Source organism: Columba livia, chromosome 2 (assembly GCF_036013475.1).
Source record: "Columba livia isolate bColLiv1 breed racing homer chromosome 2, bColLiv1.pat.W.v2, whole genome shotgun sequence".
Lineage (NCBI taxonomy): Eukaryota > Metazoa > Chordata > Aves > Columbiformes > Columbidae > Columba > Columba livia.
This window is the reverse complement of record NC_088603.1, coordinates 37,507,048-37,533,123: the sequence shown is the minus strand read 5'-3', so window position 1 is coordinate 37,533,123 and position 26,076 is coordinate 37,507,048. Positions and strand designations below refer to the sequence as shown.

The 26,076-nt window shown below is 42.2% G+C and overlaps 1 protein-coding gene across 2 annotated transcripts in view; it reads right to left on the bottom strand.

Moving 5' to 3' along the window:
* The window catches only part of CHN2 (chimerin 2), a 167,957-nt gene that overhangs the window by 10,089 nt on the left and 131,792 nt on the right, over positions 1-26,076 (bottom strand). For both annotated transcript variants that reach the window (XM_065051418.1, XM_065051419.1), the window contains exons 7-10: positions 14,956-15,033; positions 8,200-8,284; positions 5,640-5,813; positions 3,822-3,899 (exon numbers count right to left, since the gene is read on the bottom strand). In XM_065051418.1, coding sequence (XP_064907490.1) covers positions 3,822-3,899; positions 5,640-5,813; positions 8,200-8,284; positions 14,956-15,033 — 415 coding nt within the window. The remainder of the gene's footprint in view (positions 1-3,821; positions 3,900-5,639; positions 5,814-8,199; positions 8,285-14,955; positions 15,034-26,076) is intronic.

Sequence of the window (26,076 nt, the reverse complement as noted above, 5' to 3'; positions counted from 1 at the left end):
CAGCTACACTGGCAAAAGAGTACAAGTATGAGTTAGGATGCCTTTAAGTACTAATGTAATATTTAACAGTGTAATATTTTTAGCAAGTGTATTGTACCAGCCAGTCATACAAACAAGTGGGGGGACAGAATGCACTGGTGACAATGGCAGGTCTGTGGATAAAGCACACAATGAGGGTTTTCTGGATGCCACAATGCCACAGCTCAACAATGCTGACAGAGAGCAACTGTCATTCTACAGCACCAACATTCACCAGATTATATAAATCCACATTATTCCCCTCCTTCTCATTACAAAAATCACTAAAATGGAACATTGTCAGTGCCTCAGAGAGCCTAATGCTGATTTACAGTAGCGGTATTTACACTGCTTTGGCTTAGGAAGGGAGCCATAGTTTAAATCAGACGAGGACCAACTTCTCCCTGTTTTAAAACCAACTATGACAGCCTCATGGGGCCCAGAAAGTATTCTGTGGGATGTCATTCTCTTCCTGGACTGTCAACTTTCAAACCTGCCTTTGCTCTTCTGTTCTTGCTGTAATTGTTTGGAAGCAACACGTGAGTGTCCCTTTGGCAAGGCAGAATTAGTCAGGGGGAGGGTTGGCTTCTCTTTATCGTGCCCTTCTGCTGCATGTGAAATCAGCAGGAGAGGTCCCCAATGGCCAAGGCATCCCTGCACCCCATCCCTGGATCATCCCGTCTTCTGGCTCCTGGGGCTTGTGAAACCAGAAAGCTTGATGGCATTATCTGAAGGATGCGTCCCACACATTAAACAGAAGGACTCCTTGCTTGTTTATTTTCACACCCATGTTATTAAAAGCTGTATTTCCAGAGATGGAAAAGTGTACTGGCATTCTAGCTGGGTGCCTGAGGACTGGCTTGGAAAGGACAGGCCGAGAGGGACCTCTGCTTCTGCAGGCACCATGCCATATAACCCTTCTTGTAAACCCCTCAACTTCCATTTTAAAACTAGCTAAGGTTTTTATCCCTGTTCTTATTAGAAGGTTGTTTCAGAGCCTTGCTTTCAGGTGGTTAAAAATGGTCTTTAAATTGTCAAACTATATTTATTCCTGGCCAATGTATATCCTCTAGTATTGCGCCAGGCCTATCGATCAGATTAAACAGTTCTCTTCTCTGGTTCATACACCTGCTCTCACCTTCTACTTTGACAGCTGACTCTCCAAGCTCTTCTAAACCACATTTACCTCCTCCTATGCAACATACTCCAGAGATAGTGATGTGGCCACATATACGGCTGCTTCTGCTGCAACACCTACCTATTAACCAGAACTTATTAGGAATTTTCCACTTTGTATTTCGGACACAAATGCCACCCCCTTCCTTTTTTTTTTTTTTTTACTTTTGCAAAAAATATACTAATTTACTGTAGTGAACATGAAAACAACAGTTCTGTAAAACTCCCACAAACCTCACTTTCTGGGCAGAAAATGAAATTTGAACAAAAACCTCCCTGGCATTGCTGGAGCTAAGACCTGCCACCCGGCTCTCAGCTCCCTTCTCTCTCAGCTGGGACTGATATCTGGGATATTCTGCATCCTTAGCATAGTCCCCTCCCCACTGCTCTGGCTTCTAGGGCTAAGGAGGGGTAACTGGGCAGCAGAAAAGTGATGTTCCTACCTGCAGGGCTGGGATGCAGGAGAGGCTGGGATCTTCTGTCTCTGTAAACTTGGATCTGACAGGGAAGCAAGCCCTGAGCTGTCAGGTTGGAAGTGTCTTGCCAATTCAACCTTCTGGCAGCTGACAAACACCTTCTAGCTGCACAGCCCACAAGTCACAACAAACAATCTATTTTGGTTTTCTTTAAATCCTTTCATGCAAAACCCCAAAAACTCCTGCTTTTCCATCTCAGTTCATGGAGAAAACATTTTCAAAACTGGAAAGTTCTCAGCTTCAGGTCTCAATAATACTCCAGTCATACAGTTCTCATAATATGTTCACTGTTCCACTGCTTTTAGTCTTATTCAATGGCAACACTCTCTTTCCTTTCTTATCCCTTTTCCCTCACGAGATTGTTAAAAGAAAATAAAGACACTGCTTTTTATCAACTTATGCCAGTTTTCCCCACAGCAGATGTATGCAAACTCAGTCCTTACTTTCTCTGCTTCCGTGTTTATCCATGTTTTTTCCTTATGAAATCCAATACTGCTAGTGACCTTACCCTTCCTGTTTCTAGTTGCTGCCTTCTTTGCCATTAAATCACGCTTTCTTCCTTTCTGCGTGTCTAACTCAAGTGGGTATTGCCACCAGATTATGCCATGAGCATAGGCAATTATAAAATATGCTGTCTGTAAAACTGAAATGGCTCCAATAGTTTGAAGCATATGCAGAGGAACTACAGCTAAGGCATTGTTCAAACCATGCTCAGACATAAATTTCCATCTGCTCTCTTCAAACTCTTCCCTCTTCAGCCTGTCTTTCTCCTTCTGGGTTGCATTCAGGTTGGTACACTCAGCAGAGAATTAACATGCAGAACAAAAGGGTTCACCAGGCCAGATCTACCTGCAGGGAGCAGAGTGTTACCTACAGGGACTGTGACCCTCTCAGTAACGACGCTTCATGTGGCACATCTGCAACATGTCTCTTCCTATGATAGCAGTCAGAGCACTGTGCAGCTCTTTTGCCTAAATCATGGCTGACCTATACGTGTATATGCATTTGTTCATAGCTGCAGCATCCAACACGTTTTAAAACATATTATTTTTTGAAGGATATTTTGGTATAGCATGGAAACAGTCACTTTGGCAGTTCCTACTTGGACTTCCTTTGCCAGTGACATCTGCATAACAAACTGTCCAAACAAAAATGTATTCAGACACAGTAAGTGTAAGCCGTGCCACCCATAGCCCTTGCTGGCCCTGCCCAGGCTCCCTGGGATCCCCCAAACCTTCTGCCATGGGTCCCCAGAGCCCCCAGTCCCTGCCTGAGTGACATGAGAGCTGTCTCCAGGTGCAGCATTGGCCATGCCTGTTCCTGGCTCTGCACCCCTCTGATTAGTACCCTGACCCACAGGCTGACTTTCTGACTTGACCTCCTGAAAAAATGAAGTAGGAAGGAGAACACTCATTACAGGAAAGGAGAAGAATATTTGTGTAACTTCTTAAATGTACTTGAAAATGTGTTTTCTGTTGATGAAGGCCCTATTCTGCACTCACTGATATATATATACTTAAAATTAGTCCTGTGTGCCAAGACTGTGTGCACAACCAGAAACAAGGTAATCAGCTAAATCTGTTTAGAAGGTCTAAAGGATTAACAGGCAGAGTTTTAATTATTGTTTTTTTTCAAGATGCTGTACAACCAATCTCCCCAATGCTCCTCTCATCTGTTGTGCAGATGCAATCACGTGCACCGTGGTATGCTGCTTTCTACGAGGCTACATGCAGAATGACTTCCCAGTTGAACTTCCTGGTTCTTAAACACATAAACAGATTATTGTATTGTAAACCACTGAGTCTACTAAAGACAGGACTAAGAACTTTCCCTTGTACTATCTAGGCTTGTACTTGAACTAGGAGCCTAGGCTGTACTGCTTGGCTGAGCAATCATCCAGTTCCCCGAGCACTTGGCCTTCTGCCTGCCATTACTTACTGTTTAGCTATTCCTTCCAACTCTGAAATATGATTTATTCTTATGAAAAGCACTACAGATTAATTTAAAAAGTCAGAAAAGACAGGTTGCTTTCTGTACTTCTGCTTATATGCCAGTTTCATTACCACGGTACTGATGTAAACAAAAGAAGAACTGAAAAGTCCTAGAACTGAAACCTTAGGTTAAAATTGTGCAAGGTTAAAAAAGGTATACCTCGATCAAAGGCCATTTTCACATCTTCAATGTGCTCAGTGAAGCCTGAGACTCTATAGAGGCCCTCTGACTTTAAACCTGAAACAAAAAAGTTCTTGGTTAAGTTTGCTTCAGTAACCAACAAATATTCAGGCTTAAAAACAATAAAGCAAGAACAACAGATCTAGTAAGTGTAGCAAAATATTAATTGTAATGTGAAACTTCAGGGCATTTAAGGAAGGATCTAGATAATTTGTTAGGTACACATTTGATGATGTTAGAGGAAAATATTGCAATTTGCTAATGGTGGGGCATGTGATGTTATCATGATTTATTAATTTTATGTGGGAGATTTTCCTGGATTTGGCTATAATTAATAAAGCTTTAGAGGTCTCCTTTCCTTTTACCAGTTGCTTAATGACAAATAGCAATGCAAGTAAGAGACTGCCTTTCCCTACGAGCACATTTGTTCACAGCTTTTACTTTTACACAGCTGATAGATGCGGTGGAAACCGTTATTCTCCACCTAGGTACATCCCTTCTACAGTTCTTGCACCACAAGAGACCTGCTCACTTGTACAACTCTCCCCACGTTGCTCCACACCAACATGAAATGTGCAGGGCAGCCCAGCAGAGCAGGCAGAGCTAGACAAGCACAGTTATACACCTTATATACTATCATCCCAGAGCTCCTTATTGTGACTATGCAGAGCACTAACCTACCTAAAAGATCCCATGCACTCTGTTTTCTTAAGAACAAAATCAGTTATCTTAGATAGTTCTACGGCAATTAAATAAAGAAATTTAAAGATGTTGAAAAAACAGAGGGCAGGCAGCAGATTTTATCTTAATCAATAAATGTACAAGTAAGTGATTAGATCTCAAATGCAATGCAGCTTCCTGCTACATCACTGGAGTAAAGCTCTTCTCTCTTTGTCTAAACTATTCTTTCTATTTATCCCTGCAATGATGAAATAATCCTGGTAGAGCTTTATGGAGCAGTGCAGGGGATTTACTTGTAAATCTTTGATTCATTTCAGTAGATGATGCGTGGCTTTGAAATCCCTCTGGCTAGTACCAGTGTGTTGCCATGCAGATTACTGTGATGCCAGGAATTCAACATTATGAGATTTCCGTGCTGAAGCTATGACTAACAAGGAAATTTGGCTTATTGGGCAGCATGACATACACGTTTGCTATCCAAAGCAAAAATACCTGATCATTACTGTGTTGTGCTGGAGGGTATATGGTATTTCTTCAATCTGGCATGCTACTGCGTAGCAAAAACCTGTCACAAGCTGGAGTTTTGGCTGTGACATTGCCACCTGAGCCACGGCATCCATCAGTCAGTAGCTGAGCATCATGTGAAACCCTGCACAGTTTGTGACATACCACAAACCACCACAGTCTGGGACCTCACTTGTCTGAATTACTTCTAGTGACTTGTGTTCTCTTGCCCATAATGTCCAGAAAGGTTATTAATAAGGGATTTGATTTAAACTGATTACTCTGAAATGGGAAGTGTCCCTAGGTATGTTAAAATAAAATAATGAAAAAAGACACATAAACATGAACTTAAAGTTCACTTTAAAGTTCACCCCTTTCAAAAGTGTAACGTAATATATGTTTTGACACGTTTTCAGAAAACATTTCAGGAAATTGCATTATGAAATGTCATAACTTAATTTTCCTAGCTAAGGCAAAGCAATGTATCACCTACACTAAAAAACCCCTTCTCTCATCCTCTATTCAGTGTGTATGGGCATACTACCCTGTCCTAGCTCAGCACTTAATTAATCTCTGTTTAATTGTGTCTGTTACTTTCCAAAGTGCACAAACCTCTCGCTTCAATCTCTCGAATGCAGGAATCCACAACCATTGGCCTCTGGGTATTGTGGGCTTTCACCAGTGTGGTGAGATCGCAGCAGTAGACTCGCTTTATCCTCTTGAGGTCTGGCTGGCAGTCGTTGGGCACGTATTTGGAGCACTGCTTATGTACGTTCAACCCACAGTCTGTAAACAAAGTTAGTCAGGTTAATTAATTAATACTAATGCCAATAGGTCTTGTCTAACCATTTATTTCCTTGGGCCACATCAAGCAAGGGGCATGACTTCCCCGTCACTCAGAAAAGCTAGAATAAATAAGATGGAGATGAGAAAGAGGATCATAGAAATGTCCTGCAAAAAGCTTATGGTGGGCAAAATGAGCTCCGGCTTAGCTGTTACAAAAGCTATAGAAGCTCTGAAGGTCCTTCACACACCACTGAGCTGGAGGTGACCACTGCTGCAGTCTGGGGCAGTTCACTGCCAGACATGTAGCCCTAGGTGTTGTGTTGGAAAGGACATGGGACTTAACTTCTGAGTATTTCAGTCTAATCTTTTATAAAATTAGCACAGTAATGATCGTCTTCTGCTCGCCAGCTTGTGGCTTAGCACTGCTGGCAGGCGAAGAACCTAAGATTCACCTGAGCATTCAAATTGTGACAGTGCTTTGAACTAGTGGGTCTCCCTTTCCATTCCACATTCCTGCAGTGTCACATTTTGTCTCTGCTACATCAGCAGCCTCCCCATCCCCGTCTCATCACTTCACTGTTAACTAAAGTGTCTCCTGAGTTTAGTCTGTAGGTCAGCATAGGCATATAAAATGCTGTGAAAGACATGATGTAAAAAAGTGATTCATTTTACAAATGGTTCTTGGTGTCTTACTCCAGAGTCAAATCCTACTCTTGGTTGCACAGGTGGGTTTTTATGAACTTAGAGATCATCGCTTGATCTCCACAAATAGAATTTCTCATAGATTCAAATATTTAGCCAAATGAATTTTTAAGCCTCAGTAAAGTGAACACCACCATGCAAGTCACATTATCTTGCGTAACTCTGATTCCTGTTTTAATGCCTTCCCAGTCATGTCCATCCCTGACAGTACCTTTTGGGCTAATTTAACTTGTCCAGTATCATCACTAATAAGTTAGTGTTTTTTCATGTTGATTTTCTGCCCAAGCTACGCAAAATGTAAACTTCTATTACTTGCAGCACATTTCAGTATTATTCTCTATAAAATATTAATCCAGCAAAATCCTATCTACAAACATACCTACACTTTTCATGGAATTGGTGTGTTTCTCCTTACACTTATTACTGCATAATACATGACTGTTTTCTGAATTCTATACAAATGTGAGCAGCTGCAGTTAGGAATCTCGCTGTATTGTTTTCAGTGCTGTTCTCCAAACATGTGTAGTTAAATCCAAATGCATCTCTCTACTTGGAGTTAAATGCTGGTGATTTAATGAGGGAGAGTATTATGTTTCATACTAAATAAATAAGCCTTTTAGTAAGTTTATTATTTGATATATGTGAAAAAATACAGTTCTATGCATTAGTGAGGTCAGATTTTGCATACTTGTGTTTCAGTTCAAATGGCCTGAAAAGCAAATTACTATTAATTTTCCTCTTTTTAATGTCCTCATATTCTTTGTGTTACCATTATTTATCTACAGGCAGACAAGATGCAGCACTAACTGAGACTGTGCTTATTAAAACTTTGCATTTATGAAAGGTATTTTGACCCTTCAAATGGCTGTCTAAATTTTAGGTAACAACTCCTCTGTCCATGCAGGGCAGAAGTTGGGGGCAGATGTGTTTGGTGCCAGTCTGAGACCAGGAACGCTGGAGGTCAGGGCAGGGAGAGGTATGGCAGAAGGATATTCAGTTGAGACATGGAAGGGATTGACGGTCTGTAGAAAGAAGCTATGAAATCCCATTTGAAATGCGCCAAATACCATTTCACCTCCTGAGTCCAAAGGCTCGTGATGTGATGATTATTGCATCTTTTGCAAGATGGATTATTTTTCACAAAAGAACAAGCAAATTTAAAGTAATTAAAATGCTATTAAAATGCTGATACAATTACAGAGGCACCAGAAAACTAATCCTTCTGGGAAAACGAAGGTTGTATTTCTTGCCTTCCCGTAAGGTGGGCTACTCAAGGCTTGCAGCAACGCACGGTGACAGTTTTTTGCAGACATAGTCACTTCTCAGCCATTGGTGGCAAAAAGCTGAGTTATGAAGCCTAGTTGCTGGCTGGCTCTGCCATTTCCAGAGCTTTTTTCTTAAGATGTAAAAACATTCAGGTATAACTTAATGGCACCATAAAGAAGAATTCTTAATATATACACCAAGGCACTACTGAAAGGATGTCACTCTCAGCGACCAAGGGCTGGTGGCTTCATTTCTAAACCAGCTAATGGGGAAAACAACATCATTCTAACTTGTGTGGGAGGAATTCTTGCCTTGTTCTGTAAGGTAATCCCTATCCCTCCACCCGCAGGGGGTGCAGGGTGAGGGTGGGAGGGACACCTGAGCATTTCAAGAGAAAGAGAAAATATAGAAGGGTTACCTGAACACCTCACTCCCTGAGCAATGAGACCCCACATGAAGTTGGCACAGTATTCACACCAGTGTGGACCTCGAAATGTATGGACCTGTAATACAAATGAGGGTGGGGGGGGAAAGAAATGGGGTCATTAAGAGGCAGACGGTCTGACAGATGGAACAACTGAAATGGATAAACAACAGAAGACTCAGTAGGAGTAAATCTTCAGCACGCAGTGCTCACATCTTTCCAAAGTCTAGATGAAATAAACCATGGGAACAGAAATTTGCTTTGATCTTGAAGTTTATCTTTCAATAGGCTTAACATAACAGAGGCCTGGGCTGTACATGGTACCAAAAACACACGGATTTTGCTAGCTGACATTTTAGCTATAGGGGAGGGCGAGAAACCAGGTTCACTAGTCAAAGGAGAAAAAAGTAAAACTAATAATCCAAGAAACTGTAGTCGGTGCTTGTATTTGACTAGTTCAAACAAAACAGGAATGATTCAAATGCTCTTCAACAGATCACTCTAAAGTAGGGGAAATGAAGTGACAGAAACTCCCTTTGAATGCACCACGTTTGGGTTCCCCATAAACCCGTGTGACCACAAATCTGGTGCAAGGCCCGTGTTACAAAAGCAGCGGGCAGGTTCGAGCACGCTAGGACTATAGTGTTACATGTGTATTTATACGCCTTTCAACACTGAACCAAACTCAAGGCAATTGCTGTAAATCTGTATCAGGGATGATAACAAATGCTTTGTGCAGCCACTCCAGGCAGTGGCTGGGTAATGATCTGATTTTGCATACTAGAATCCATTAGTGATGAAAGCAAATGACACCCTCTGCCACTGTAGTAAGTAAACTGAACTCACATCGGGAAAAGAGATTGGTAGGATCTTTTTCAGTAGAGCAAACTTCATTTTGCTACAGTCCACACATCAGTAAATAAGGAGGAATAAAATAACCTGCATACTGACAAGAGCTCATGGCTCACCCGCCAGGTTTTGCACACCACCATTGCTTCCTCTGCTGCTTTTCCAAAAGCTATGGCAGAAAACCCTTCTATTTAAGAAGTATGTTCTGCTAGAGTAAGTATTTCATTTTAATTGAAAAGAAGAGTAAATAGTGTGGTCTACACCCGTGTGAGTGGACATAGTAGGAGCTAGATCTGGCCAGAGACTTAATTGAGCTTAGCAAAACATAAATCATACACACTCCAACTGCTAATGCTTCCTTTTCCTTCTCTCTGCTCGTTTACCCATCAGGTGGATGGCTGAAAGGCCACTTCCATCACTTGGGATGGGAAAAGCTGCTCTTTACTTTTCATAAAGTAAAAACAAAATGGTCATTGCCCTTTTCAAACAAAGTTGGTGAAGTTTTAAGGCAAGCATTTTTCTTGCTAATGTTTTCACCCCCTTTGTCTGCAGGAACACACCCAAACAAGCCTGTACTCTTGAGTCCATTCCCTCGGAAAATTAAGTATTGTGATTTTAATACAGACCGCTCTTTCTGATTTAGTGATAAAATTGTGAGCTTGACCACAAATGACTCCTAACCAACTACCCACAGTCAATAATTCTGTGAATAAGCTTAAAGCAGTAGTAATTCTTCCCCCACTTTGCTAGTAAAGGTCAAAACTGGAATGTCTGAATGGTCATATTTATTTTTTGAAATGGTATTTTACCTCTCAGAAGAATGTGTATCTCTGGAAAACAACACTTTGCAATAAAGTTTGAGATAGATAGATAGATTTAGACACATACTTCTTTCTTATTACATCTTATTTTATTTTGCAGGGTGGGTAGCGTGACTTTCAGACATGGCTTTTGGTGGGGGTAAATGGTCATACCTAGGATTAGCTGGTGAACTGAGTTTCAGGCACATGCTCTATGTGACCTTCAGTGGATACAAAGCTACAGATACAATTAATTATGCCTGCATCTTCACCATTTTTAGACCGATAACCACATAATTAGTAGGTCTGCACCTGCATTTAATTGTGGATGAAAATCATCTGCTGTGGGAAGATAGCTAACTATGTCTTCTGATTTGCAGAGCTTTAGAAAAGCTAACCTCATGAAAAGTGGCTGTAAAAGCTCATTCGGGATTTTTAAAACCGCACCATTTCACATTTGAAGGCCATCACAGTTGCTAGGATATTTGGGGCCTACTGGCTCACTTTACATAAAGCTTATTTCAGCTGCGGCATATTTAGAAAATGGTAGCTGATTATTCCTTCATCTCTGCTGTCATCAAGGGGAACCAGCCATCAACGCTGACTGAGGCTCCGTCTGAGAAGCGCCGAGTGCCCACCCTTCCCCTGTGCCCTGCAGCTCGGTGGTCCTCAAAGGTTTAGCTCTCTTTATTCATTCACTTCAATTTTTCACGGGTCTGCTCAAATGGCAAGTTCCCAACTGAAATGCCTTGTGAAAAGCTAGTCTCGGTGGTTTCTGGTCAAGCTGAAACGGGGAAATATTCACTATCTCTAGCTGAAAAAGGGAGACTTCTAAAAGTTTCTAGATGAAGGTGCAAAAAATCTCTTTAAGATGCAGTTTTGAACTAAGTCTCTTATGGCTCACTATTAATTTCAAAGAATTAATGAAGCCTGTTCTTACAAACACACTCGAACGCAGCCTGAAGCTCGCACGCAGCACTTTTGAATCATAAATGTGAATTTTGCCTGCAAGATTGATCTCATCTCTATTCTAAACAAGGAGAGGTAACATCAGGTCTTAGGTTTTTGAGACGGGTTTTCAGGTTTTTGCCCATTCTTTGTAACTACGTCATTACAAATGGTCTGAGCTTAGATTTTTGGAAACACGATCAACATCTATTTATTATTGGTCCCTACCCCATCCTGCAGTCTCAAGAAAGCTCTCTGTGTACACACAGCATAGGTTTTGGCTTCTTGGGCAACAGTCAACACATAATTCCAGCTCCTAAGAAGAGTTTACAGGGAAGCATTTCTTCATATAAGCCAAACCCATGATGTTTCAGACTATATACTACTCTTCAGTCTTTCACCTTCTTTCTACAATGTTTAACTATTAACTTCTTCACTCTATTTTCCAGCTCTGTCAATGAAATGTTCCTTAAAATCATCTTTTCTTTGCTGGACAATCTCACCCAGTATTAGACTGTGTGTCTCTTCTTATTGCCTCCCTGTGCTCTCTCCCACCTTTGCCTTTCAGCCCTCTGGTGCCCTTGCTTCCAAATTTCAGAATTCTCCCTGCGGGCACTATCCCATTCAGTTTTAATCTGTGTCTGAGCCATGTTTGCAGAGAGGAGAACTAACACCAAAGTTAAGAAGTGCCAATACAGTGGCAAGAAAACCCTCTTAAACAATATTACAGAAACAAACTAAAAATTGCCTTGAATGGAAATGTGTGTTTTCTACTGGCATTATATGGTGCTGTTTCTGAGGTAACTTTGTTTGTCTGACTGGGTTTGAAGACTTTATTATTTGCCTCCAAAGAAAATAAGAGGTTTTTCAGACTTTCACCCTGAATACATGCACATTTATACTCCCCTGTGGACTCCTGCTGAACCTGAGCTCTTTGTGGGGAAGAAAAGCTGACTCTGCTGTTATTTTTGTTTAAATACATACACATAAACTTCATGATGTCTGTAAAAAATGCCTCCCACAAACCCTTTGTCTCCCAGAAGCAGTGTTTGTCTGCAGTGATGAACACAACGTGAAATTTATCCCAGAGCCTCCTTTCTCCCAGCAGATCTTCTGACTTGTCAGTACTCAGTTGCCCTGACTCCCCTAGCCTGCCTGCAAAGGGGATCTGCCATGCCATAGCAGCAAATAGGGACAATATTGTGGTAAATGCACGTTATTCAGCTGTATTTGCTCACTGAAAGCAGCACAGAGGCCCTCTCATGAATTCCCGGCCTAGAACAAAACACATGGAGCATCCCCGAAGTCCATGCTGCCGCCCTCAGGCACGAGGTGACCTCACCACCAGCTGGGCCCCCACTCAAGTTGGCAGGTAAAGCACATCCCAAAGAGCCTGCTGAATCCTAACCCTAGTGAGATGCAAGAGGACTTTCCGATCCAGTTAGGCTGACGCCCACATAGTTACAGAAATACCTCTGTGTTTTTCTAAACAGGGCTTCAGAGATTTATTCTCTTTCCTGACTTACGGTATGTCTACACTGGCTTATGCAAAGTTGTCCTGCCAGACAGACGCCAGCTCCAAACCTAAATCCATGTGACTGTGTTGCGTGCTCAGGATGAACCCAGCTTAACAAATCAGTCTGGATACTAAATCTTTTTTTTGTTCATTTGCCTTGAGTGCCTTGACATTTGGAAGAGAAGGTGAAAGACAAAGCACGGATTCTCAGAAAGGCATAACCTGGTGCCCTCATGCTCCAAACTCCAATGCTCCTCTTTAATTTTTGCATTAGCTTGGAAAGGATGGAGGGAGAGCCATCCTTGCTCTCAATTCATGCCTTGAGTCTATTTTTTCTTATGGGAAGAGACCTAGTGGAGTAAAGGCAGTTGCCTTTGCTCTTCCAGGACATAAGATCTTTAAGATCTACAAAAATCTCATCAGCTTCACTAAAAATGTACCCTTCATTTTTAAGATTCTTCGTGGCTAAAGGACAAGAGCTAAAGAGTGTCTGTTTGTTCATGGAGAATTGCCTATGACAAGATTATGATGGACACTGTGACATGTAACCTTTGTCCCTGTGAACTGAGCAGAATGCTACAATACACGTCAGTATTAATCTAGAAAAGGGGAAGACAACTCTTGGAACGTCTGCAAAAGAGCATTCTCCTTCAGATTAACCCCATATCATCACAGCCTGAGTGCTGTCAAAAGCCATTAAGAATTTTGCCCCAAGACCCATAAAGCCATCCTTTCTCTCTTAAATAATTTCTTAATCCTTTTATGTAATGAATATGGAATATATTAAAGATACTAGATCTGAATTTAGCTGTCTTTTAAATCAAAATATTTTACTCTAAGCATTCTATCCACACTTTTTGTTCAACAGCTAGACATGTTCTAATATATTCCTTCGGAAAAGAAACTGTATTTGCATAGTGAGCATATCTGTTCATTAAGTAAATGTAACACTTTCGACTGGCCTTTCTGGACAGTATTTTTTTTTTTTTAAATGTTTCTTCCTTGAGTTTTTTATTGCCTTGACTAGGATAAAACAATAATTTTCTCCTGTCAAGCTTTTGAATACGTATATATTTCAATCATGTGATTTTCCAGTTAAACTATGACTCTTTTGAAACAGAAAGGAACAGAGACTGTACAACAGCTAGATTGTGCAAACACAAAGTTAACTGGGCACATGTCCAATTATAAATCAAAGCCAAAACAAGGGGAATTTTGAAGAGGAAAGAATGCATGGGTCAAAGTGGAAAAAAGTCTCAGTCATGAGAAAATATTTTCTATTTAAACTAAAATAGTTTTGATATTAAAATGATAATGAGGGCAAAACCCAGAAAGAATGAAAGCGGGTTTAATCAAGCAAGAAAACGCGAAGTATTTCCCCTATTTCCTTCAGTGCTGATCAGCGAGATAAATACTGACTTTTCTGTAGTCTGGGTCAAGGAAGGAGAATGATAAAAGCAATGCTGTTATTTGCTTTGCTCACTAATATTTAATTATTGATTTACCAAGTACAGCAGAAACAGTACAGAGGAGAGCAATGTCTGCATGACAGAATATACAGAAAAATAAGAAGTGAAGCTTTTTTTGCTAAACCCGGAAATCAGTGAAATCATTTTAATCAGCGCTTTTCCTTTTTTGACAGGTCTGAGATGAATATCAGGAAATTCTCCTTCTGCTAATGAGTTGAACTATTCTGACAGTGACCCAGATCAGCATCCTCACGGAGAATTAAGTAAACTGAGGTTTCAAAACTGAGATGCATTCCTTTCTTGTCTTGTTACTGCCTCTTATTGCCTCTATATCCATCCTGATAACCATCAAACCGCAATTTGACAGCATTAGATACGGTAACTGGCTGGCATAGTCTGAAACCAGCACAGTTCTTCTGGCAAAACATCTTAGTACAAGCTGCCTGGAAGGTCCATTTCCAAAGCTGAGTCACTTCCCTGCTGCAGCATGCCAGACACAGCACTTGGGGAAAAAAAGCACCTAAGAATCTGATTTTTAGTGTATAAGACAGGAAAAAGATCATCCATTTAAACATCCCTGTGTTTGTCCAGCTATTTGGTTTAGTATGACCAGCAAACACAAGCTCAGACCCCACAGCTCAGTGGGACTCTGAGGGCATTTCCTTAGCATATGGTGGTGGAAAAAAAGCTGGGAGACAATACCACTGCTGTGCTCCGCTTTATTGTTAGGGAGCACCCCGGCTCCCTCAACATCTTCTGCAAACAGAAATGGTCCAAAATGTTTGCTGGTAAAATGCCACTGACTTCTGACAGTAGCTAGATTCTGAAAAGGGCCCTTTTTCTCATTTAAAACCAGATGCACTTTAAGATAAAGACAATCAATACGAAGTACTTTTTTTTCTGAACAAAAAAGAAACTGAATCTGAGGGAAAAAGAAAGGTAAAATGCCAGTCAGGTAGTGTAGTTAGTAACAAAACTGTTATTTGGATTACTAGCCTATGTAAAAGAGTATTAAGAATGCAGTCAGTAGAAAGAAAAAGGTTTTTTCCAACTCTTTTCTCAGAGCTGGTATAGGTGGGCGCATGAAAACTCCATCACAGCAAAAAATAAAATGCAAGTCATTAAACCAAGAATTTTTTAGCTGAAAATAATAGGAAGTTGTGCTTACCTTAAAATTGTGTGCTTTTTCATAGTTGAAATGGTTGTCGTTTTGAGTTAAGGCTGCTCTTCTGACCAAGGAGGTGATCTGTGAATAGGCAAAGAGTTTCAGAGGTTGCCACAAAAGTGCCCCCTTGACTCCCACCTTCACCCCCAGGGCCACGGCCAGGAGCTCTTGGCGCTTCCTTCCTCGCTTCGACTTGTGAACAACGGCACAGGTTTTCTCATTTTCCAGCCACAGATCCTCCGAGAACATAGCGCTGGGATCCCAAATCTTTTCCCTGTCTTCCTCGGCGCCTGGGAGCCTGACTGTCGTCAGCACGGCACAGTTTGTCCAACTGCTTCTGATGTTAGACAGCAGATTTGAAGCAGCTGCAGCCCATTCTGCCGAGACCTCTGGCATGTGACTTGAATGGGCCGGCTTGTGGGACGGAAGGAGCTTCTGCATCTGAATAAGTAACGGCCTGTGCCGTGCAATTTCTTAAGGCAGATGTGTGCCTCAAACAATAGCCCGAATTCATACACTCACCAACCTCCCCCCCTCCCTCTCTGAGTGGTGGTCTCCAGCTAGGTGCTGCCAAAATACCGGCTGGGTGAAACAAGCAGCGTTACAGCATTTCCAGGGCCAGATCGCTTCAATTCTGCAGCAGGTTAAAAACAAACAAACAAACAAACAAAAAGCCCCAGGAAAGCCCACACAACTGAATCTGATGCTGCATCCAATTACACTCAGACTCGGAGACTTATCAGCTAGCAGTCTGCATGCTAGCAGATTAAGACCTTAAAACCATGATGACTGTCTAATCTTACAGGGCTAAAAATCTCTCCTTTTTTTTTTTTTTTTCCCCCATATCCTATACAAAGGGAAAAAATCCAGCAGCAGTCCAAGCATCACTAGCACTTTTATGCCATGTTTCGAACCAGAGCATTTTGTCCACATGCACTTGGCAGCACAGAGCTAGCTCACTGTCAGGGAAAGCTGAAAGCCCAGCTGGGAGAAGGGAGGCCAGGATGCCCCCGAGCCCCGTGCAGGGCTCAAGTGAAGGCACGGGAGCTTCACACAGAGGTAGGAAGCCCATGTGCACAGCATTGTTTGCAGAACAGGGTCTGCAAGGTTTCAACAGCAGTTGCCCTTTGCTCTGGTTATATGCATCTATAGATTTGAGGGCATGCATCTATAGATTTGTGGGGGGGAAGTGATTTCTAGCTAAAGCCGAGGGACAGGAGGGATCTGGAGCCTGACCAGTTTGTGCATCACTGACAGCTTGCAGCGTCATTTTGGGCACTTGATTCATTTCTTTAAAGGCAGGTAGTCCCCTGTCTCACGATGGAGATGTGTGACACCGAGCATCCCCTGGGAAGCATGTTCAGCGCCCGCTCCCCACCAACTTCCCTGCCTCTGGCTCCCCCCTCCTCCTCCCTTAGTGCTCCACCTGTAAGAGGATGACAGGAGTTAGCTGTGAGATTTTATTCTCTACGGTGTGTCTAAAACTTGAGATGCCGTGACAGAGCAAACCGGGAGGTTACCAGCGCTACAGGGAACACCGCGTCTCTCAACTAGGGACACTAAAGACCACACCAGCCTTTTACAGTTGGCCTCACTTCAGCTTACACAGAAAACATGTGAAATTAAAGGATTTTTAATCCACTCACATTAACTTGCCTCATTTTTTTATTCAGTCTGCTTTTACCTCAGGCTGAAAAGTCAGAAGGTTCATCTAATTCACTTACTAAAACCTCCACCATGTACACCGCCTGCTCTCAGTAAAAGCAATGCTCTCCTGATTGGAAAGCCCGTGGGGACAGATGGTCAGCCGTCAGTCACATCAGGCTGTGCAATTTCAAATAGTGCCCTACTTCATGTTTTCAAGAAGTCATGCAACCTGCAAAACCAGCTTCTGAGTTATAAAATGATGAACCTGTTTCTATGTGTAACACACTTAATTCCTTTCTTTTTCTGGTAACTCACAGCACCTCTTTTTACATGTTCCCATTCTCCAAAGCTTCTGCTCCTCGGCAGGGAGGATTTCCACACAACCCCATATCTCCCTGAGCAGTTGCTGCCTGCCCTGCCTTTCCCCAGGGCTCAGCACCGTTACCTGACCAGCGGTGACAACTGGCTGTGATTCATGTATGAATGCTGCTCTGCCTGGAGGAAATCCCTGCTGCTCTTCCATGTGTCCTCCCGCTGCTAAGTCCTGATTTCTGCCAGCTCAGGACTTTATCTGCTTTCCAACAGATAAAGAGAAACTACACCTCGAAAGGTCTCTCTCAATGTATTCAAGAGGTAAGGCGCACTGTTTTTAGGGACATCTCTGACCGCATCAGCCATAATGGCTTCAGTTTGGGCCATCATGAAGGAAACAGGAGCAGCTTGAAGTTTTTATCACACTCTGGTTTCTCTCCTCAGTACCGTTTTAAATGTGTTTACATTTATCTGGAACAAACCCCCCAAACTAGCTCTGAGTTGTCATACACCTCTGAAGCTAGAGCATCTAAATCCCCATATATACATAAGCTACTTTCACTCTGACTTCCAGCATAACAGATCCAAAGTCAGAGAGAGGTCAGTTTCCTAGTAATGCTCTAATATTTGTATTTATGTCACTAGACTGATAAAAATCCCATTATATAACCAATATTTTTTACATAACATGGCAGATTTGATATTCAAGCTACAGGCTTATGATGATACATCTTGGAATGTCTATTTATTAAACTATTTTTAGAATTATCAGAGTGTCGTCCAGTGATCAGACACACAGTACTATATTTAATGGAAACTCTGAGTGTTCCCACAGAAGCATTAAAGTTGGAGGACAACTAAGGCAAACCAGTTCATATGACTAAGGCAGATCAGTATTTACTGTTTATCGTATATGAAATGGTATTTATTCCCTAGGTTGCTTTTTCTGCCTTGCTTGGGCCCTGCTTAGACAGTTGTTTAATGGGATCCTTTGCAAACACAGGATGTGTACAGAAGGCCAACAGTGAGTGCATCCTCTTAAGAAGCTTAATCATACAAAGTCCTACCAGGTCTGGTGACTAAAATGGCACTGTAAAACTGAGATGAGCTGGACCACATATGCAACTCCTTCCCTCTCTAAATATAAAGCAAATGGCAGCAATCACAAATTCTCAGCATCAACCAGTTCCAACGTGAAGATACTGTAGGCCAACCCCAGTGTTCTCTTTTATCCACTTCTTTTTTTGTTAATACAATATTTACTCGATATGGTGTCAAGTCATTTAAAGAGCATCTCCTGATCAAGTTAGCAAGTTAGCCTGCAGCTAAGAATGCCAACAGCTAAAAATATTATTGCTGGTTGTCACTGAATGTCTAAGGTAGAGAAGGCTGAAAGGCAAATACAGGTTGTCTGCATTTTCAGACCAAAGGATTTCTGCATAACTATGATTTTAGTTTACTAGTGTCTCTGCAAAACACATGGACTGTATAGTGAATTAGGCATTTACAGCAAAATAAATGTCACTGAACCAGAATAATAAACTTAAAGGTGGGGGGGGGAGAGGGCAGACTCAGCTGTTGCACCATTTCCAGGATGCCTTCGCAGCGTGCGCTGAACCACACCATTGTCTCTCCCCTCAAACACTGGCGTCTTGTTTGCTCACAAAGGCCTCAGGGGGAGGAAAGAACAAATTTCAGTATGAAAAGCTTTTGGTTTTGTACATGTTGCACGATTCCTGTTGTAACAGTGTGGGCAGCGCTGAGGACTCACTGCGAGCAGGCGGCGGGGGCACCCCACATGCCGACTGGCTCCTTCATGCCAGCCCCAGCGTGGCTGGAGGAGACACTGTGGGAGCGACGGCTCCTGTCCCCCGACCACCGCTGTGCCTGCCTGTGGCTGGCAGGGACAGGGCATGGAGTGGCACATCCTTGGCTTGCTGCTCGGCCTGTCAATGGGCACAACCACAGCAGGCAGAGGAGTGGCACAGGCACATCTCCTTGGACAAGCAAAAAGGAGATTGCTCCATGATGAGGAATTGTGACAAATCCATGACTGATCTCTAACTAAATACACTTAACACCGCACATGGATACAGTCACAGGTCAAAGAGAGGCCTGTTTCCTCGCAGGCACGGCATAGCCGGGAATCTGCCAGACAGATTACGTTTGCTCAATTGCAAACACGCTGTGGAGATGACACATGGTGCAGGAATCTCACAGCTATTGGGTTTTTCCTGGTTTTTCTCCCACAAAGCCCTTCCCACGATGTGCTTAGGAGACAACACTAAAGAAGCCGGCTCTTAGCAAAATGCAGGTCACTGCAGGGAAGTGGAGGCGGAGGCCAGTCAGCCACAGGCCTTGGCCATCCTACAGTGCCACCAGCCATGGCACTGGGAGCTGCCACTAAAAGGCTCCTGTGCTGCTTGAACTCTGGGAAGACACAGGCTCCAAGCAGAAAACGTCCTGAATACAAAGCAGAGCACAGCCTGCAGACTGATGTTTGCCAAGCCCATCTTGCAAACCCCACTTTCCTAAGAAACCCTCCCTCTGGCAGGAGGCTCTCAACCTCAGTTAGGTGAACAGAGAGACTGCAGAGCTGAGCAGGGCCAGGAGGCTCCATGACACAAAGCTTGGGGTTAGGGAAAGAGTCTGGCTGCACAGAAACCCATCTGCTGCTGCTCTCTGGTTTGCTTTTGAGGGAAACACAATCTGCTTGCTTCCAAGGAATCAAACATAGACAAAAATAATTAGCACTAATTGGTTGTCAACCTCCTCTGTTCAACAGAGCTCCAACTGCCATCACCAACAGCCTCACCCGAAGGCAGGTCTGGCTGAGCTCCTCAAGGGAGTTCACAAGTGGTGTCCACTGAAAAACCAATAGTCTCTCCTTTTCAGCACAAAACTTCCTTTCAGGTGAACTGAAGCTCAATAAACTGAACATTGCCAGCGAAAAAACAAAGCACCTTAGTTTTTTGGTTTTTTTTTTAAAGGATTAAGATATATTGATAGTTCTGCTTTTTATTCATCGGGGTTTCAACTTTCTGTTTTTTAATAACCACCAGTCCCCCTGCAAATCATGAGCCTGAAGTGCTGTCAACAATACACATAAGTGTTTACAGCAGCAGATTACCTACACTGGGCTCCTGGAGAGCCTGGGTGCACTTCCATCACCACCAAACCCACCTATCTTTTGAGGATAACCCACTGCTGAGCAAAAGGAACTGCTCATTTAGGAGGACTCCTGCAGTAAATGCTTTGACATTAAAATTATGAAAATTTTAATCTTTACACCTCTCCTAAATTAATGTGATTGATTGTTCATTAGCATCAGAGTAAACAGTTGTCATTTATATGCAATTCTTTCTAACAGGGTATTTGGTTCCTCGCCCTGCAGATAAAAGACATAATTCACCTACAGCAAATAGAAATATAATCTCCCTTAAACTCCAGATGCCCTTTCTAAATCCTTCTCAAACACATTTTTCCATACACATCAAGATTATTCTTCCCAAAACAACGCAGTGAAATAAACAATACAACAGCCGAAGGTGAAATGCTGTAGATTAAGGAAAGCCCTAGAAAAACTATCATTAAAATAAAATAAGTCCAGAAATAAGGAAAGGATCTAGGTAGAGGATAAACTAATTCAGCAATTCCCCCGCATACCCTGTAGAGATTAACATGGTAACAGCAGGTCCAGCCTATTTATTGCCTCGACTTCCTTTTCTCCCACTCTCTCCTTTATCCTTCCCAATCCATCTCCATACTTGTCAAGATTATTAATATTTTCCTGGCCAAGTTCATGATCCTCTCCTCTGTGCTTAATATTCATGACCAAAACAGTAGCAGAAGGATGGGCAAAGCAGGACAGATGAGAGCAGAGCCGGACACTGCTGCCCTTGCTGTCACCACATAGGAGGAGGAGCACCAGGTCCCCTATGTTGGGGCTGGCATGAACCCCTTCATTTGCAAATAGGGCTTCCTCAGGGAAACTGCACTGAATTAATTTCTGAATTACTCCTCGTTGTCTGTGTTGATACAACACACGTGACTGAATTTGACTGACTGCAATGTAAGTGAATGAGTATTGTTATCACACCTATAAATAATCTGTGATAACACCTGGTCTGTAGTCAAATCAAAATTCAAACATAATATTTATCCTTATCTTTGTAGAAAATCTGCAGTGATCCTATTATTCTGTCAATGATGTTTTTGTTGACAACAAAACTAACAGAGTATTTTTCTAACAAATGAACATTTAAGGATGAAATGGATGGATGACAGGTGTCTAATCTAAATGAGTAATCTGGTCTCTCTTTATAGCCAAAAGATAAAACCAGAAGCCTCCAAACAGGGTTTTATCCTCTTCTAAGAGAGACCAAGTTTAAAATGAGTGAGCTTGACTTGCCTTCTTGCAGCTCATTTATGGATCATATAAGGAAATTAGATGACTCAGGTAGAAACAGATAGCTTATTTTAAGATACTCAAATTTAGATAAGATTAATCTCTCTCTGAACTCTTTTATATTTCCATTTTTCTATTTTTCTATTATCTATTCAATTTTAGAATAAATTTAATAAGGAACCATTTGTTTTATCAGCCGCAACCATATCTACAAGTAATTCTAGAATAATAGCTGTACTTTGTTTTGGTTATCGATACTTTCCATACTTTCAAGCTGGCTAAGACTCATGCTCTGGAAACATGGAATTCCCAGTTTACCGTATCATTTGTTACACAGCTACATGTACCTTTATAGGCTTATCTTGGCTCATTGGATGAACTTTTACAAGAAGTACAACTATAGAGGAGTCAGTCTGTATTTAATATAAATTTCTGATGCTGACTATATATGTAGGCAGTATTTTGACATTTCACTCACAGAGGAAATAGCCTAGCAACATAATGAACTTAATATGATATACAATAGCCTCTCTGAATTAAGAGGGAAGTGACTCATGCTCTCTGCAAGATACGGGACTATTAGTCAAGAGACAGAGATTGAAAAAAACATCCTAAACTTTTTTATCCAGACTCTTGGTGGACGCTGGCTCAGCACCATGTAAGCTCTACATGTATATGACCCATTCACCTTTTTACATTTTCGCTACGAAATTCTTGTTTTCTGAAGAAACATCACTTTGTTTAGGAAAGACCAGCTTGCCATTGATTAAAGCCGTCATTGCCCTGCAAGGAGACTGCAGATCTTGAACTAGAGCCAAACCTGCTGAGCTACCACAATGAAGTGGAGAAGTTAACACGCTTATTTCCCGGTCTGGGGTGACAGAGGAAGGCAAGAATGTCCCTTGTGAGAAAGGTGGCGTCTGTGAGCATGGTGCAGTGCCCTTGGAGGGATGGGAACCGGGCGGGAGGCACCATAAGTACTTGCAGTCCTGTCCTCGGGGCCCTTTTGCTTTGCTTGTGTGGGGCTATCATTAACCATAGCTGCTGGTGCACTGAAAGAGCTGGTTGCCATGCTCAGTCACAGGGTTAAATTGAGGACCAGGTTTTGAACTGTGGGTGTAAGGCCTGGATGTTTGACCATATTTTGACCATATGCCTCATTACACACCCAGACACATACATAGCACAGTACACAAACACCTACATCCTCACTTTTGGGATAATTCTCATTTCTCTGTCTCAAACACTACCATGCTCTACAGACAGGTATTATCTCAAACCAACACAGTAACTGGCTATTTGCTCCCAGTAAAACTGAACTTGTGGTTTAAGCTGGCAGGCAGCTAAACACCACACACAGCTGTTCGCTCAGCCCTCTCCCATCCAGTAGGATGGGGGAGAGAATCAGGGAAAAAAGGTAAACCTTATGTATTAAAGACAGTTTAATGGGACAGAAAAGAAAAAGACTACTACCACTGCAACTACTACCATCACCACCACTACTAGTAGAATATATAAACCAAGTGATGCACAATACAATTGTGTACCACCCATCAACCGATACCCTGCCAGTTCCCGAGCAGCAGGAGGAACAGTTCCAGTCCCCCAGCCAGCTGCCCTCAAAATATATACCGAGCATGACATCATATGGTACAGAATATCCCATTGGTCAGTTGTGGTCAGCTGTCCTGGCTGTGCCCCCTCCCAGCTTCTTATGCACCTGGCACAGTGTGAGAAGCTGAGAAGTCCTTGACTACTTCTCAACAACTAAAACATTAGTGTATTAGCAACATTAGTGTCATTCTAAATACGAAACACAATATTATGCCAGCTACTAGGAAGAAAATTAACTCTATCCCAGTTAAATCCAGGACATTAACATATAAAAATAAATAAAATTTTAAAAATACATAAAGTTCTTCTGTTTCTCACTTCGCGTTCTGATACTATATGGTGGTGGATTAAAAACTTTTCTCAGAGCAAGACCAACTCAGCCTTGCAGCATATGCTTCGTATGCTGAATCTTAGGGACCATAGTCAGAGCTTCTGTTCATACAGAAATGCAAAAATCCAGTCCCTCTAGGGTTATGACAAAATGTGGAAGAAAACAGGGTTTAGGAAAGTTTCCCAGAAACGACAGAGTCAGACAGCAATGGCATTTATGTTTGGAGCCACTAACCGCTCAGCAGAGCCAGCTGATCTCCAGAGAGGCTGTAAAGTGACGCCGAGAGAGCTACCAGAATGTAAAGTATGCTGTGGCAGTCTCGGGAACCAACAGCAGCACTCTAAGTTTTGCCTGAGCTCAAGACAGCTTAAAACAAGAGACTTTAATGTGGTTTAAAGGAAAAATTTACGTAAGTGAAAGAAAACAAATAATTTGTGAACTGGTGATTCGTGAACCGGTGATCATCTTGTCTAAAAAACTTGCATTCTATAAAGTTGTTCCTGAACAGTAACAGCTCAGGAGTGGATTCTCGATGGTGTGATGCTCTGTTCCTTTAGCACCCACAGAGAGATGGGCATGATAATCAATTTGCACAGAGGACAGTGCCAATATCAGCATTAAGCAGCAAACAGGATTTTTCTCTAGTTTTGGCGGTTTCTGGGTGGTGTGAAGGAACTCTAAAGCTTCAGTCTTAAAATTATAAACAGCACAACCAGTTTCACTGCTGCTCAGCAGTCATGATACCTTCAGTAAACTACACAATACAAGGACCTAGAAATGTAGTCATGTGTTTTCCATCATTAGTGGTATTTCTGTCCCCTTTTATTGCAGCATCTTATGACTTCATCCTGTAAAACCCCATCAACTAGGTAGACAATATAAAGTGAAAGGAATTATTCATGCTGTTTAGGACACAAAGTAGGCAATTAGCAAATAAGAACACAACATGTTTTCAGGTTGAAAGAAAACATTTTAACAAGCTCCTACAAAAATGCTGTCGTTTCTGACTGTGAAGTTCTATTTCAGTATCCTTTATGAAATGCATGACAAAAAGAAAAGAGGGCAATAGAGAACCATTTTCCACATGTATAAGTGGAACTGTGGCATGGAGGGGACCACTGGTTTTGGTGCAGGGCCAAACATGGCTGTTTATGGCTTATCTGAGCTCAGCTGTGCATCCATGAATGCCTCCGTGTCCCAGGATGTGTTCCCCTGAGGCTGGAGCATTCGGTGTTTACATCTTACCCGTTTGTGAAATATGTGCTTCTGTCCCATCAAGCTTTAGGAATGTCACCTTGCTCATGAGAGGCAGGGTCAAATCCCGGACTGTTATCCAAAAAGTGGTAAGACTGTGACCCCTGGTATATCTCTGACTAATGGCTCCAAAATGTGTGTCTGCTTAGAAACAGGAATCCATGAAGACAAAAGTGATTTGGGGTTAAAGAAAAGACAGGAGACTGCGCTCATCTGTGATTGCTTACCTATCTCATTATACGCATGAATTCTACCCTGTGTATTAAATTCACCTTTGGTATATAATAAAGGTTCCTATAGCTTAAAGTATTGGCTTCTGCTCTCCTTGTGGACACAGTGCAGAAAGAGAATAGTTGGGATAAGACTTGCAGCACTTGTTGAAAAGTAGAAAGCTGCCTGCAGGAATGGGCAATGTCATCCTGTGGAGTATGTACCTCCCTCCAGCTCCTTCCAGCTCACCTCCCAGAAAAAGTAGCTCAATGCAGAACTAAATTTTTCTCCTGAATGCGGCTTCTGAGCAGCGCTCAGCCCTTGCTCAGCTTCCTTTTTCCCACAAAGAAGGAAGGGAACTACCATGTGCTGCAGACCGCGCGCAAAAAGCACGGTTCACTGAGCTCTTATAAGGGTGTGTTATAGGATACGCAAACCACTTGAGATCACACACTTAGAACCTGTATGAAGTACCAGAATGTATCCAAGTTGTTTTACTTTCCCTTCAAAATAATTATCTTGTGTCTTGTTTGCTTTGCCCTCTGCTCGAAGCTGGTTTTGTTACTCCATCACTCCGTGGGTAAGTAGCAGCGTGGCTCCCCTTGAAAACACCCAAGCGTTCCCATGGCCATTAGAGGAAAACTCGGACAAAGACTGACCCCACTTCTCCGCTAGTGAATGAACATATAAAGGCTGTATAATCATAGTTTTATTTTTCCGTACAGCGTGGCATCAGGTGTCATTTGACCCTGATATCCATATAACTCCTTGTGACCTGCAGGCCACTGCCCTTTGGTACGAAGCAGCGGCTTTTGTTCCTGCTGGCACACCACGCACAGCTGCTCCCGCCATTGTTTAGATGGGGACAGATGGCTGCTCTCAACACAAAAAAGAGATTTAAAAAGAACTGAGGGAATGACATCACTAACCAGCCAAGGATTTAATTCATGGGACCCATGGGGCTACCACCGGCATGAACACAACCTGCAATTGACTCTGTTCATAGAAAGGAAAAAGTTTGTATTTTGCAGAATGGAAGATATTTCTATTGAAATATATAGTTGCCATCACTCCAATATTTATATTTGTTTACAGCTGTTTAGCTAATCTCGATAGACAGCATCCCATCAGCAGCAGCACTTTTAAAGTACTCAAAAAGCAAGACTGATACTGTACCCTACCTCTAACCATGCCTATAGTTCAGCTGCAGTAACTTGGTTTACAGCTCATTTATTTTGTTTTGCTTGTGACAAGGAGTTCATAAGGAATGGTTGGGGAAAACACAAAACAGAATAAATGAGCTTCACCATTAGGACTAATCCTGCTAAGACACTTTGAAGGTAAAGGA